The 16466-nt window shown below is 41.5% G+C and overlaps 1 protein-coding gene and 1 long non-coding RNA gene across 8 annotated transcripts in view; one reads left to right on the top strand and one right to left on the bottom strand.

Annotated features, from left to right (window-relative positions):
* Positions 1-16466, bottom strand: part of LOC137369197 (phosphoserine aminotransferase-like) — a 226988-nt gene that overhangs the window by 87121 nt on the left and 123401 nt on the right. For all 7 annotated transcript variants that reach the window (XM_068029999.1, XM_068030000.1, XM_068030001.1 and 4 more), the window contains 2 exons: positions 16035-16191; positions 10881-10973 (listed from right to left, as the gene is read on the bottom strand). In XM_068029999.1, the coding sequence (XP_067886100.1) occupies positions 10881-10973; positions 16035-16191 (250 nt within the window). The remainder of the gene's footprint in view (positions 1-10880; positions 10974-16034; positions 16192-16466) is intronic.
* LOC137369198 (uncharacterized) overlaps positions 1-16466 on the top strand; it is a 97728-nt gene that overhangs the window by 34217 nt on the left and 47045 nt on the right. The window lies entirely within an intron of this gene.

The following is a 16466-nucleotide window of genomic DNA, read 5'->3' as shown; positions in this document are numbered from 1 at the left end:
TCAAGATAGGTCAGCATAGCACCACTCAAATGCCCATAAAATGCTTAAGAGGGTTTGACAGGGTAGAGGCCGAGAGCGGGACACTCTCCTGGCTAGGGAGTCTAAAACTAGGAATCAGTCTTAGAATAAGGGTCAGACATTTAGGACTGAGATAAGAAGAAATTTAATCACTCAAAATGTTGTGAACCTTAGTAATTCTCTACTCCAGAGAGCTGTGAATGCTCAGTCATTGAAGATATTCAAGATAGCAATCAATAGACTTTTGGGCACTAAGGGAATCAATGGATATGAGGATAATTTGGGAAGGTGGAGTTGGTGTAGCAGATCAGTCATGATCTTATTAAATGGTGGAGCAGACTCAAAAGGCCAAAAAGCCTCCTCCTGCTCCTGATCAACATTCTTAAGTACATTAATGCTCTAGTGTTTTAAAGGCACACACCATTGGTGAACCCAATGGTACAAGAAGTTAATTCTGAATTGTTGAATTTAAAATGAATCTCAGCTGTGACATCTAATCAGGTGCAGGATATCACAAAGAAACACATTTTCCAGTATTTTGCTAGACGATAACAAGAGAGTTGATGTTAACCTAAGTACACTTCATACCAGTGGTGGTTTTCTCAATCGCATTAGCAAGTAGAACTCTGATTCAAAAGATTAGGCTAGAAAGAATAAAAGATGAAGAAAATTAATTAAATCATTTAAACGTGTTTTCAAGACTTGAATATGTGAGGTGATGCATTTTGACAGCAGGAATAGGGAGAGGCAATATATAATTAATGACGCAGTTCTAAAGTGTGTGCAAGAACAGAGGGACCTGGGGGTGCATGTGCATCGATCTTTGAAGGTGGCAGGACATATTGAGACAGTAGTTAAAAAAGCATATGGGATCTTGGGCTTCATAAATAAAGGCATTGAGTATAAAACTAGGGAGGTTATGCTGAACCTTTATAAAGCTCTGGTTAGGCCCCAACTGGAGTATTGCGTCCAGTTCTGTTCACAACACTTCAGAAAGGATGTGAGAGCCCTTGAGAGGGTGCAGAGGAGATTTACCAGAATGGTTCCAGGGATGGGGAATTTTAATTACAATGCGAGGCTGGAAAAGTTGGAGTGGTTCGCCTTAGAACAAAGGAGATTAAGGGGAGATTTATTCGAAGCGTACAAGATTATGACAGGCTTAGATAAGTTAGGCAAGGAAGAACTGCTCTCATTAACAAATGTTACAAGGATTAGGGGACACAGTTTGAAATTTTTGGCAAAAGATGCAGGAGAATAGTAGGAAGCACATTTTTACACAGCGGGTGGTAATGACCTAGAACTCGCTAACCACAGGGTGGTGGAAGCAGAGACAATCAATGACGTCAAGAGGAAGTTGCACGGTCACCTGAAAGAAATAGGCCGGAATTTTACACCCCCGCAGGAGCAGACTGGAGGCAGAGGAGGTGTAAAATTAAGTGGCAGGCAGGGAATGCCGTTCCCATCACCTCCCCGTCCCTACTGCAATTTTACCAGTGGTGGCGAAGGTGACAAACGGTCTGCCTCCCCAGGTCAATTAAGGCCCTTAAGTGGCCAATTATTTGCCACTTAAGGGCCTCCTCCCTCCACTGCGAGTATATTACCAGCAGCTGATGGGCGGTTCAGTAGCTCAGAAGGCCGCCTTGTAAAACCTGGCAGCCTCATTGCGGGCTATGGAGGGGGTCCTCCTGATAGGGAACCATGTGCCTCCCTCCCCACAGCATAAGCCGTTCCCCCTCTGGGGTACGCCCCCCCCCCCCCACTTGCCTCACCAGGGCCCAGCCAATTGTCCCCAGCGAGGCCCAACACACTTACCTACATTCCGGGGCCTCAACCACATTGCTGCACCTGGCTGGGTGCAGTCCCAGCAGTGGCCACCGCTCCTGATGGTGCTGCTGGGACTGAAGAGCTGCCAGCCTGCTGATTGGCCAGAAGCTCTTGGAGGCGGGACTTTCTGCCTTAGAGGGGCAAAAGTCCCACCAGAGGCCAATTAAGGGCCTGGGCCCTGTAAAATCATGGTGTGCTTCCAGGCATAGCGATGGGCTCGCCACTGACTTTTTCTGCCAGTGGGCGGGGCCTCTGGCCCAACGTAAAACTCCGGCCATAGGCTTGCAGGGCAATGGGGATCCAGCCAAGGAGTGAGACTGACACAAAAACAAGAAATGCTGGAAATACTCAGCAGGTCTGGCAGCATCTGTGGAACGAGAAGCCGAGTTAACGTTTCAGGTCAGTGACCCCTCTTCAGGACGAGCAAATATTAGAAATATCAAAGGTTATAAGCAAGTAAAGCGGGGGGTGGGGCAAGAGATAACAGAGGAGAAGGTGTAAATAGGACAAGGTCACAGAACAGCTGACTAGAAAGTAATGGAGCAAAGGCAAACAATATGTTAATGATGTGTTGAAAGACAAAGCTTTCGTCCAAATAGGGTGTTAATGGACTGAAAATTGAACAGCCGCAAGTACAAACATGACAAAAACAGTGGGGAAACAAACTGAACAAACTAAGATGAAATGTGAGACTGACACCATCGCTCTGTGGAGAGCGGGCATGGACTCGATGGGCCGAATGGCCTCCTTCTGTGCCATAAATACTCTATGAATGAGGAAACAAATGAAAAGTCAATTTCCACACATTACAATAAGAATTTTTGGCCCTTTATTACTGGCCAGGATTTTGCTGCCCCAATACCGACGAATGTTGAGACGTTCATCACTATTCAGGGTCGGAATGGCAACGTAACTTCTGGCGTAGACACGTGCCGAAAACAGGCGGATGTGTTGCGCGTAAACGTGCTTCTCCAGAGCCTCCACTGATGGATCCAACGAACTGCTCTGTAAAGCGGTAGGGACCTATACTGCGAGAATTTGGTCTGATTGCCCACAGGTAACACTGGATTTAAAGCTCGTTAAATTGGAGCTGCTATTAGCAGGCGAAAAGACTGCTGGAAAGTGAATTGGCCATTACAGGATCTGCTGGTTATGGCAGATTATAAACTTTGATTCCTCGGACTACGTTTCTCCAGCCCCCTCACCCCTTCCTAAAAAGCTTTACTGAACAGAAGTTAGCATTTTTTTTTTTAAAAACCCTGTAAGCTCAGTTATATTTTCAAGATATTAGAAAATAGAAACTGGACATTAGTAAAACCAACATTTTCATAGTTTTTTTTTTTATTTAGAGATACAGCACTGAAACAGGCCCTTCGGCCCACCGACCATCAACCACCCATTTATACTAATCCTACACTAATTTCATATTCCTACCACATCCCCACCTGTCCCTATATTTTTCCTACCACCTACCTATACTAGGTATATAGTTGCCAATTTACCTATCAACCTGCAAGTCTTTGGCATGTGGGAGGAAACCGGAGCACCCGGAGGAAACCCACGCAGACCTTGCAAACTCCACACAGGCAGTACCCAGAATTGAACCCGGGTCGCTGGAGCTGTGAGGCTGCGGTGCTAACCACTGCGCCACTTCCAGTCAGTCAAAATATTGATTCGCTTCCTTGGTATATATCTGTTTGGTGGGAGGGGAAGGAGCAATGTGATGTTATATCTTGTTACATCAGTGGAGTACAACCATTGCTGATTATGAACTGACAGTTGGGGTAGTGTGCAGGGCAATTATGAATAAACTGCACGTAACTTCTCGACAATGTCCAAAATCTACTAAATTCAGGAAAACAAGGAACTGTTATTAAACATTAGTTCTACCATCTCTCATTAACTATATGTTAACCAAAAACACTTCTGGGACGTTTTGATCACACGTGATTTGTAAAAACAGCCTTCCTAATGGACTGTGTATTAATTACACAGCATTACACCATTCGCCTGTCCATTGCCAAGCTGAACCCAACACAAGGCAATGAACCACTTAATTGCTTATCTCCGACAATTAACATTTGCTTTTCAACAAATGTATCAATTAGATTTTGCATTCATAGTAACTATTCAAATACCCTATTAGCAAAATCAATAAATCTGCTAAATAATCCAGTTTTTAGTTTTCTGTATTGCACAGTAAAATACTAAGACATCGGACATGTCTTTCAAACGTCAGCTGATTAGAATCCAGGACCAGCATGATCCTGTGAGGAAGAAAGACAAGTTCGGCAAGTTTCGGGAAGCTTGGATAACACGGGATATTGTGAGCCCAGTCAAAAAAAAAGGAAGCATTTGTAAGGGCTGGAAGGCTAGGAACAGATGAAGCACTTGAGGAATATAAAGACAGTAGGAAGGAACTTAAGCAAGGAGTTAGGAGGGCTAAAAGGGGTCATGAAAAGTCATTGGCAAACAGGATTAAGGAAAATCCCAAGGCTTTTTATACATATATAAAGAGCAAGAGGGTAACCAGGGAAAGGGTTGGCCCACTCAAGGACAGAGATGGGAATCTATGCGTGGAGCCAGAGGAAATGGGCGACGTGCTAAATGAGTACTTTGCATCAGTATTCACCAAGGAGAAGGACTTGGTGGATGATGAGCCTAGGGAAGGGAGTGCAGATAGCCTCAGTCATCTCATTATCAAAAAGGAGGTGGTGTTGGGTGTCTTGCAAAGCATTAAGGTAGATAAGTCCCCAGGACCTGATGGGATCTACCCTAGAATACTGAGGGAGGCAAGGGAAGAAATTGCTGGGGCCTTGACAGAAATCTTTGCATCCTCATTGGTTACAGGTGAGGTCCCAGAGGACTGGGGAATAGCCAATGTTGTTCCTTTGTTTAAGAAGGGTGGTAAGGATAATCCAGGAAATTATAGGCCGGTGAGCCTTACGTCAGTGGTAGGGAAACTATTAGACAGGATTCTTCGGGACAGGATTTACTCCCATTTGGAAACAAACGAACTTATTAGCGAGAGACAGCATGGTTTTGTGTAGGGGAGGTCGTGTCTTACTAATTTGATTGAGTTTTTTGAGGAAGTGACGAAGATGATTCATGAGGGAAGGGCGGTGGATGTTGTCTATATGGACTTTAGTAAAGCCTTTGACAAGGTCCCGCATGGCAGACTGGTACAAAAGGTGAAGTCACACGGGATCAGAGGGGAGCTGGCAAGATGGATACAGAACTGGCTCAGTCATAGAAGACAGAAGGTAACAGTGGATGGGTGTTTTTCTGAATGGAGGGATGTGACTAGTGGTGTTCCGCAGGGATCAAAGCTGGGACCTTTGCTGTTTGTAGTATATATAAATGATTTGGAGGAAAATGTAGCTGGTCTGATTAGTAAGTTTGCGGACGACACAAAGGTTGGTGGAGTTGCGGACAGTGATGAGGATTGTCAGAGGATACAGCAGGATATAGATCGGTTGGAGACTTGGGCGGAGAAATGGCAGATGGAGTTTAATCCGGACAAAAGTGAGGTAATGCATTTTGGAAGGTCTAATGCAGGTGGGAGGTATACAGTAAATGGCAGAACCCTGAGGAGTATTGACAGGCAGAGAGATCTGGGTGTACAGGTCCACAGGTCACTGAAAGTGGCAACGCAGGTGGATAAGGTAGTCAAGAAGGCATACGGCATGCTTGCCTTCATCGGTCGGGGCATAGAGTATAAAAATTGGCAAGTCATGCTGCAGCTGTACAGAACCTTAGTTAGGCCACACTTAGAATATTGCATGCAATTCTGGTCGCCACACTACCAGAAGGACGTGGAGGCTTTGGAGAGGGTACAGAGGAGGTTTACCAGGATGTTGCCTGGTCTGGAGGGCATTAGCTGTGAGGAGAGGTTGGAAGAACTCGGATTGTTTTCACTGGAACGACGGAGGTGGAGGGGAGACATGATAGAGGTTTACAAAGTTATGAGCGGCATGGACAGAGTGGATAGTCAGAAGCTTTTTCCCAGGGTGGAAGAGTCAGTTACTAGGGGACATAGGTTTAAGGTGCGAGGGGCAAAGTTTAGAGGGGATGTGCGAGGCAAGTTTTTTTACACAGAGCGTGGTGAGTGCCTGGAACTTGCTGCCAGGGGAGGTGGTGGAAGCAGATACGATAGCAACGTTTAAGAGACATCTTGACAAATATATGAATAGGAAGGGAATAGAGGGATATGGGCCCCGGAAGTGCAGAAGGTGTTAGTTTAGGCAGGCATCAAGATCGGCGCAGGCTTGGAGGGCCGAATGGCCTGTTCCTGTGCTGTACTGTTCTTTGTTCTTTGAGACACAAATTGAGGTTGTATGAAGGAATTTTTAGACTGATACCAGGCCTGCAGTTAAAATAACCATACAAAATAAACATAGACTCGAATGATTTCCCTCAGTACTGCTGCTTTGTTTCATTACAAAGACTCAACACCAAGAAATGCAGGCAAGTGGTTCATGGTTAGTTAAAACTGGCACTAAAAATTAGTACCGTGGGTGTACCTACCCCACATGGACTGCAGTGGTTCAAGAAGGCAACTCACCATCACCTTCTCAAGGGCAATTAGGGATGGGCAATAAATGCTGGCCTAGCCAGCGACGCCCACCTCCCATGAATGAAAAAGTGAGTAATGTCAGAAATCCTAGTTACATTAAAATCCCGAAGATTCGATTACAATGTTAATCATCCTAAGCAAGGAAATTGATTTCAGTCAGGAAGGAGGGATTATTGGTTAGTGTGGCACTGGAGGTGTAACTATGGAAACGCCCTGTTTAGATCAACAAATGTTCACTTGATTCACTTTTATTTGAGAACAAAACATTCAAGTTGGACAATGAAGCCTCAGACAAATTCCAAATCGAAACATTACAAAGGTGGTACTTGTTTTCTGAAAACACTTCATGTTAGTGATGTAATAAGGATTATAGATTGTAGTTTTTGTACACCCTTTCTCCACACGTTTGAAGAGTGGTGCGGGGTGGGGAAGAAAAACTTCTGAATCACTCTGGAGCTTCAGTACAGTTTCAGACTAGGTGAGAGGAAGGGTAGTGTAAGATGGGGTATTCTCTCCGATAGTTTTAAGTATTTCAAGTTCTAAGGTCCACTCTGGATTTGCAGTACCTGTTAAACTAAGTTAGTTTGTCCAAGATGCTACCCAGGGGCAGTCAAAGTTTGTTGAAATGTTTTCAAGTATCTAAAAGTTTTTAAAGTCTTTTAAAAGTATTTAAAATCATTATAAAACAAACACTTACCTGCCTTTGAGCTGAAGACTGACCTCAATGGGCGTGTCTTCAGCTCGTGATTAGGGGCGTCTCTTCACTCGGAAATCGCCTTGCTGTAAGGCGTTGGTGTACCAGGCTGCGAGTAGTTGAAATTCTCACTGCAGCGAATGGACCAGGTTACTTCACATTTCTCTGTGTGTTGACCCCCAAACATGGGCCATATTTGTTTTGATTTATACAGTAAACGTACCACAAGTGTTAACATAAGATTGTAACCAGATACATGGCAATAAAAAATTCCACTCTTAATGTACCAATAACTCACTTAGCTTTGTATTTATTAGATATCTGGTCAATCTTATTTTGACTTGAATGAACAAATGTAATCAGAAAAATTCATAATACAGAACTGCACTAACGTTAGCCATTCCTATGGAAATTTGCAGTCTGAACTCAAGTTCATGTTATAGAACACACGAGTCTGAAAAATGCCCCATAAACCAATGTATTTCCTGAGCACAAAATACACAGAAAGCATCCTATTCACAGCCACTAAACCAACCTTTCCTGGCAACTAGGTTTCACGTAGGTGTGGTCAGGTGAAATGGGCTGCACAACTAAGTGCTTTGATTTTGTTTAAACCTCAAGCATGAAGTTAGATGTATGTGCTGAGAGTAGATATTTATGTATCCACAATGGCACTAGTTTCAAAGGAAATAGCAATAAACAGTAGCTTAATTAACAAATAGACTCTTTTCTAATTCCAGCAATTCTTCTTTTGTAATACTGTTAAAGGAAGGTAAAGCTCTGTCAGGTTCTGACAAAAGGTCATTAACATGAAATATTAACTCTTTCTCTCTTCACAGATGCTGTTGGATCTACTGAGCATTTCCAGCATTTTCTGTTTTTATTTCAGATTTTGAGCATCTACAATATTTTGCTTTTGTTTCAAATACATCAATTGTTTGACAAAATAAAGCAAGAATAGGGAAAAGGTGTTAATCAAATTTTTTACATGAAATGTCAGATTCCCATTGAATGTTTTCAAAACAAATATAATTTTGTACTAAGTTACAGGATCAAATTGTAACACAAATGAATTCCTCAACTGTACTTTTGATCACAATAAATAAAAAACACATACAAAATTCTACATGTTTCAAGTTCTAATGTTCAAAGACGATCACTGCCATTGTAGTAATATAGCTTCATGTAAAAACAGAAAATTGTGTTGGCATATTTGACAAATACACTGTGTCCATGAAAAGGAACATTCACATTCATTATTAACATGATAGTAAACTCTAAAACATTATGATTTATCTTACAAATTGACATAAATATACTGGGGATGAATTTTCACGGAGAGTTTGCTACATGTCCACTGAAATTACAGGGGATGAGATGGAAAAACCCTTGTTGCATATATCAGTAAGTCAATTTACTAAAAGTAACAAATTAAAATCATCTGTATTTATTAACAATTAGCACTGATTACTTCCTTGCTATGTAAAACCAACATTCTTGCAAGTTAAGATAAAGTTTAGATGAGACAGCTGTTAGATTTTTGGACATGCATGCTCAGTTAACAGAAGCAGCAGCTTACATCAATAAATGTAATTTCCTTCCTTTTCATCAACATAACAAACAATTGAATAAAGGCACACTCACAAAACAGGGCGCGTTTAATTGGATGTTATATGCTGAATATTAAAATTCAGCTGCACTGATGCAGTTTGTCAAATGGAATCAAGGTGACAAATATTCTGACAACCAGAAATGACAATACCAGCAACTTTTTCAGAGCAAAGGTACAACTCTTTGATCATTTGTTTTAAATACTATATAACTGTGTGTGTGTCACACACATTATAATGTTAAATTGAGGCATAGATATTAAAAATTATCAAGGAAGTGTTCAAGTTGCTGGATACAAATGCACAGCTGTTATGTTCTAGAGGCAATACTTAATCACTGTGACTGACTGAGAAACATTCTGTTTAAAGTTACAAGATTGTGGTTTGTAATTCATTTATTTCTGAATTACTTAGAAAGCATATAGGTAAATTTCTGAACTGGCTTATGTTAAAATGAAAGCCACCTTTCTTCTCAAGATCACCAACTAAGAAAACAGTTGTGCCATCTATGGGGAAGCAGGCCAGCTGGTGTGATCTGGTAATTTTTCAAATAAGGAAAGACAGTGCATTCATATGACAGGGTAGGTGCACAATGTACTAGCATTTCTTGGGTATCACAGCCAATGGGCATTGCTGATTAACATGGTGTGTTACCATTGTCGTTTTGATTGACAGTTCTGTAGTTGGAAACTGGGAATAAATATAAAACTTTCAGCAGTTCTTGGGTTTCTCTTAGTAATTCACTTCAAAACCATACATTGAGTCATTGTGGCAGTAAGTGACCCTATGGCACTTACACTTGTATTTTGCTTCGTCAAAACTCAGGTTAATATTTGCAAAAAGGGCCGTGAGTCTTGAAATAATACAGTCACAGAAAATAGTTTAATGTCCTAGTTAAAGTTAAGAACCATGTTTGCCATTCTTCTGTGTTTCTGTATAATTTAAGTTCAGACAATAAATTTGATTCCGTTACATAATCTAATTTACAAGGTCCCTCATCTCGGTGTTTTTCTGATTTAAAGTGATTAGTTATATGTGGTGGCATCCATTTTATTTCCTGCACATAACAGGACAGTATAAGGGGTCATCGTTAGCCCTGTACCCCATATCTCATATTGCACATACAGGTCAAGTTTTAGTTCACAGGACTTTTGCAGAGAGCACAAATAAATGAATATTGGGAACTAGCCAAGAATGCAACAATCATTTATATTCTGAAAATTATAGTAAATTCTATGATTAATATGGAGCAAACAGATTCAAAAATGGGAAATATTTTCACTAATTTTGGGTGTAATCTACTTTGTGCTTTACGACATTAGATTTTGATGTTACCATCTTTTTACATCAATTAACAAGCTAAAGGGAAAGTTTTTTTTATATAAAATTACTTAAGCCAGTGAATATTTCATATTTTAATCCTAACGTTCAACTAAACTTGCAGCATTCCACAAGTATTCACTTTGTACAATGAGTTATATAAAACTAATATGCAGATATGTGCATGTTTCTAATAATTTCTTAGGAAAATGGAAAAAAAGTCAATTGAGAGGATATCATTTACACCTATGTACTCTGCCCCTTACCCCAATGCCTCTTTCAAGCAGCAGAGGGATGGGAGAGGGAAAGGAAAATAAAATCAAAAATTCAAGAGTGGGCAATACTTTTGCAGTCTTTCACACTGCAACATTACTTGATTTACCAAAATGGAAGAGTACATGTAGCATTTGAAAATCCTCATCTGACACACTAGAATGAACATTTTCAGGCACATCAGGTTCTGCTTCCTATTTTATAAATTCATCATCAGCTTTTTGTTCAGTTTTATTCCCTCCTCTTGGGGTCAAAGCACCATTGTTATCAACTGCAGCAAGACTATTAATTTGTTTTCTTATTTCACCTGTTAACAGATGCCTTTGATTTTTTGCAATTATGACTCTTCTAGCTTAGTATCAACTTCTGAAAGGCCCAGCAATTTTTCTGAACACTGAACCGCTGCATATTCTTCGGGTTGGCCATTCCTCTCCGAGGAATATTGTTTGATTGTTTTATCTTCACTAGAACTAACTGCATCTTCAGATTTCGGAAATTTATTACCAGCTACTTTCTCAGAGTTCAGATGACGAGATTGTGAGTTTTTGAGTTTAGGTTCAATTACCTGACTTTCAAGTTGAATAGATGGATTTGTGGAACCACTGGAGATAAGTGCAGATTCGGATAGTTTCAAAAAGGCTTGATCTCCAGCATAAAGCTAAAGGAAAAGTATTAACATATCAGAAAGACAGAAAATGAGACAAGCCACTTGTTACAAGATAGTTTTTCTGGTGACCTACACATATGCATTTCCTCAATGTACAAACTAAACGCAGCTACATTTTATTCTAATATAGTGTTTGAATAATTACAGAAATTCACGTCTTGAATGGGCGGCACAGTGGCGCAGTGGTTAGCACCACAGCCTCACAGCTCCAGCGACCCGGGTTCAATTCTGGGTACTGCCTGTGTGGAGTTTGCAAGTTCTCCCTGTGTCTGCGTGGGTTTTCGCTGGGTGCTCCGGTTTCCTCCCACCACCAAAAGACTTGCAGTTGATAGGTAAATTGGCGATTATAAATTGCCCCTAGTACAGGTAGGTGGTAGGGGAATATAGGGACAGGTGGGGATGTTGTAGGAATATGGAATTAGTGTAGGATTAGTATAAATGGGTGTTTGATGGTCGGCACAGACTCGGTGGGGCGAAGGGCCTGTTTCAGTGCTGTATCTCTAAATACATTTTTTTTAAAAATAAATGAATGTTGCCCAAGTTTATATAATTATCTGTTCGTTTTTATTTATTCGTTCCTGGAATGTGGGCCTCACTGGCTAGGCCAGCATTTATTGCCCATCTTTAATTGCCCTTGAGAAGGTGGTGATGAGCTGCATTCTTGAACTGCAGCAGTCCATGTGGAGTAAGTACACCTACAGTACTGTTAGGGAGTTCCAGAATTTTGACCCAGCAACAATGAAGGAACAGGGATATAGTTCCAAGTCAGGAATGGTATGCGGTTTAGAGGGGAACGAGCAGGTGGTGGTTTTCCCATGCATCTTCTGCCCTTGTCCTTCTAGGTGGTAGAGGTCGCGGGTTTGGACAGTGCTGTCGAAGGAAGCTTGGTGAGACGCTGCAGTGCATCCTGTAGATGGTACACACTGTTGCCAATGTGCGTCAGTAGTGGAGGGAGTGCCGATCAAGTGGGCTGCTTTGTCCTGGATGGTGTCGAGCTTCTTGAGTGTTGTTGAAGCTGCACCCGTCTAGGCAAGTGGAGAATAGTCCATCACACTCCTGACTTGGGCCTCGTCGATGGTGGACAGGCATTGGGAAGACAGGAGGCGAGTTACTCGCTGCAGAATTCCCAGCCTCTGGACTACTCTTGTAGGCCACAGCATTTGTGTGTCTGGTCCAGTTCAGTTTCTGGTCAATGGTGACCTCCAGGATGTTGATAGTGAGGGATTCAGCGATCGTAATGCCATTGAATGTCAAGGGGAGATGGTTAGATTCAGTCTTGTTTGAGATGGTCACTGCCTGGCACTTGTGTGGCATGAATGTTACTTGCCACTTATCAGCCCAAGCCTGAATGTTATCCAGGTCCTGCGGCATATGGACACTGACTGCTTCAGTATCTCAGGAGTTGCGAATGGTGCTGAACATGGTGCAATCATCAGCGAATGTCCCCATTTCTGACCTTATGATGGAGGGAAAGTCATTGTTGAAGCAACTGAAGGTGGTTGGGTCGAGGACACTGCCCTGAGGAACTCATGCAGCTATGTCCTGGGACTGAGATGATTGACCTCCAACAACCACAAATGTTCCTTCGCGCTCGGTATGACTTCAACCAGCGCAGAATTTTCCCCCGATTCCCATTGACTCCAGTTTTGCTCGGGCTCCTTGATGCCATACTCTGTCAAATGCTGCCTTGGTGTCAAGGGCAGTCACTCTCACCTCACCTCTGGAGTTCAGCTCTTTTGTCCATGTTTGGACCAAGGTTGTATTGAGAACAGAGGCTGAGTGGCCCTGGCGGAACCCAAAGTGAGCATCAGTGAGCAGGTTATTGCTGAGCAAGTACTGTTTGATAGCACTGTCGACGACCCCTTCCATCACTTTGCTGATGACTGGGAGTAAAGTGATAGGTAATTGGACAGGTTGGATCTGCCCTGCTTTTTGTGCACAAGACATACCTGGGCAATTTTCCACATTTCCAGGTAGATGCCAGTGTTGCAGCTCTATTGGAACAGCTTGGCTAGGGGCGCAGCTAGTTCTGGAGCACAGGTCTTCAGTACTACAGCTGGATCTTGTCAGGGCCCACAGCCTTTGCAGTAAGCAGTGCCTTCAGCCTTTTCTTGATCTCAGGTGGAGTCAATCGGATTGGCTGAAGACTGGCATCTGTGATGCTGGGGACCTCAGGACGAGGCCGAGATGGATCATCCACTCAGCACTTCTGGCTAAAGATGGATGCAAATGCTTCAGCCTTGGCTTTTGCAATGATGCGCTGGGCTCCCCCATCATTGATCATGGGGATATTTGTGGAGCCGCCTCCTCCTGTCAGTTGTTTAATTGTTCACCACCATTCACGACTGCATGTGGCAGGACTGCACAGCATAGCTCTGATCCATTGGTTGTGGGATTGCTTAGCGCTGTCTATTACATGCTGTTGTTAGTACTGTCAGTTTTGCTGTGACTCTGTACTTACAAGAAACTTTTATGATTAACAATACCTCTGCAGTCTGATATAAAAGCAAAATACTGCAGATGCTGGAAATCTGAAATAAAAACAAGAAATGCTGGAAATACTCAGCAGGTCAGGCAGCATCTGTGGAGGGAGAAGCACAGTTAACGTTTCAGGTCTGTGACCCTTCTTCAGAACTGACAAATATTAGAAATGTAAAAGATTTTAAGCAAGTAAAGTGGGGGGGGAGGGGGTGGCAAGAGATAACAAAAGAAACAATGTTGATAGGACAAGGTCACAGAGAATAACTGGCCAGAAGTTCATGGAACAAAGGCAAACAGTATGTTAAAGGTGTGCTGAAAGACAAAACGTTAGTAGAGAGAGGGTGTGACGAGACTGTAAAGCACAAAGCACTCCAAGCACATTCATTAAAAAAAAAATTAATGTTTGTGCTTGGAGTGTTTTGTGCTTTAGTCTATTCACACCCTCTCTGTACTAATGCTTTGTCTTTCAACACACCATTAACATACTATTTGCCTTTGTTCCATGACCTTCTGGTCAGTTATTCTGTGACTTTGTCCTATCAACACCTTCTCTTTTGTTATCTCTTGCCCACCCCCGCCCCTCTTTACTTGCTTAAAATCCGTTACATTTCTAATATTTGTTAGTTCTGAAGAAGGGTCACAGACCTGAAATGTTAACTCTGCTTCTCTCTCCACAGATGCTGCCAGACCTGCTCAGTATTTCCAGCATTTCTTGTTTTTATTATCTCTGCAGTCTGAACCTGGTTTATTTGCTAGGTGCTGTTTGAAAAGCGATTCAAGTAGATATCAGTCACTAATAAGAACAATTGTGGTAGTGGCACTATATTTTAGGATATATATCTCCTTTCATTTACTGTCACTTGTTAGGACAATACAGATGATTTATGGATCAAAATTCCTAAGACTGTATTATTGCAAAGATTTCATGAAAAAATTTGTACTATTGAGGTCATGACTAGTCATCAGGCCTGTTTGTAATTAAGACTTCTCCCAATTAACTACAAACTCGAGTCTTGTCTTGTTTTTCTTTACTGGAACCAAAACTAATGCTGGATATGGAAGATCGCTGTTGGGGATCAGTACTTCCTGAGTTAGTGCCACAGCAAAAGATATTTAATGAGGAGGTAGATAGATTTTTGAAATAACGGGGAGTTGAGGGCTATGAGGAGCTGGCACGAAAGAGGAGTTGAGGTCTGGGGCAGATCAGCTATTATTTTATTGAATGGCGGGGCAGGCTTGAGGGGCCGAATGGCCTACTCCTGCTCCTATTTCTTGTTCTTCTTATGGCAGTCATTTCAACCACAAATTAAAATAACCTCTCAATTACCAGGAAAGCCTTCATGAGAATCAAAAATAAGTAAATAATATGGTAGGGGTATGTCCACTAAAGTGCATTAGTGCAGGATGCCTCCATTGAACCAGATGTTTGTTGATGAGGGCTGAAAACCTCCATATCACTGGATACCACACTGAGTCAAAACATAAGCAACAGAAAATGCTGCAGATACACATCAGATAAGTAACTGCTTAAGCCATGACAGAAAGAGAAAAGACAAGTTAACATTCACACACAATTCATATGGTTCAGCCCGAGTTGCAGAACCATACAAACCACTAAGGTCCCAAGATCCATCCCTGATCTCTACTTAGTTAATTGATCTGGTGGAGGAACTACAACTAACTTCAGGGTTTCTGATAGAGTGAAAGGAAAAAATATACCATTGACTGTGATCCTGATTACTGTCAAACAACCTATATGGGTGTGCCAGTCAGGCTCAGATCTAAGGCCTCTTTGGTAAACTAAAAAACTTTTAAAAACTCTTCAAAGTTACAGGACTCTTGCACGGTCATTTCACTTTTGTTATGGAACACCAGACACATAAGCCAATGCAGTTAACAGATTGAACATAAAAAGGTATACGCCGAATGTTCTTTAATGAGACTAAGTTCTGATCCCTAATATTCAGTCTGATCTGCCTGCAGAGTAATTTAGGTTCCTTCGAATAATCTAAAAATAAATGTCGGTAATACATTTTCATATAACAGAAAAGTACCTAACCAAGGGACATTGCTTTGTAAGTACAGATGGATTTACATCAATAGATGGAGTTTATCAATGAAGTGATGTGACAATGCTCTGACAATCATCTAAAGGTTATTTAAATACCAACATATGTTACAAGAAAATTTCAACTGCCTAAATAAATGAGGGACCAATAATGAAGAACATGGTCTAAATTGCTATTGCAATAATGCATTTTGTAAAAGAAAAGATTTAATTAACTTACAGGTGGCAGCTACCAGACAAATTTATTAAATAACTGCAATTGTTTCCTGATCTATTAATAGGTTAAACATTTATCCTAACTAAAATTTATCCTTCAATCAACACCGCTAAAACAGATTAATTGGTCATTTATCTCATTGCTATTTGAGAGATCTTGCTATGCACAAATTGGATGCTGTTTACCTTCAAAATGTAATTAATTTGCTTTGAAGCACTTTGGGCAGTGAGGACATAGAAAGTGCTATGCAATTACAAGTTCTTAAAAAATTGTAAACTTTATTCACCTGCATAACCTGTGGTGCTTCTGGGAGAATTTTCTCTTTGGTTGATTCAGCTCCTTGTTCTTTCTTATCTTTTCCAACCGTAGATGACAACTGAGGATGTCCCACAGGACCAAAATCTGATTGGTCTATTCCAGCTATGGTGGCCAATTGCCCGAGACTGCAAAATATTTACATATATGATGTTGAGATAAAGTACAATAAAACTTAAAGTACAAAACCTTTTCTTTTGTGGATAGAGCTGCATCAGGGCAGAACATCCACCACCCACGTCACCCCACTCTGAGACAATCATGTTTTCCAAGGTTAGCAACAACTCGTATTTATATAGCACCTTTAATGTAATAAAATGTCCCAAGCTCCTTCATAGGAGCATCATGAAACAAAATAAGACACTGAGCCACATAAAGACATAGTAAGACAGATGAGAAAAAG

The sequence above is a fragment of the Heterodontus francisci genome, chromosome 4 (assembly GCF_036365525.1).
Source record: "Heterodontus francisci isolate sHetFra1 chromosome 4, sHetFra1.hap1, whole genome shotgun sequence".
In the NCBI taxonomy this organism is placed as follows: Eukaryota; Metazoa; Chordata; class Chondrichthyes; order Heterodontiformes; family Heterodontidae; genus Heterodontus; species Heterodontus francisci.
This window is presented reverse-complemented; position numbering and strand designations above follow the sequence as displayed.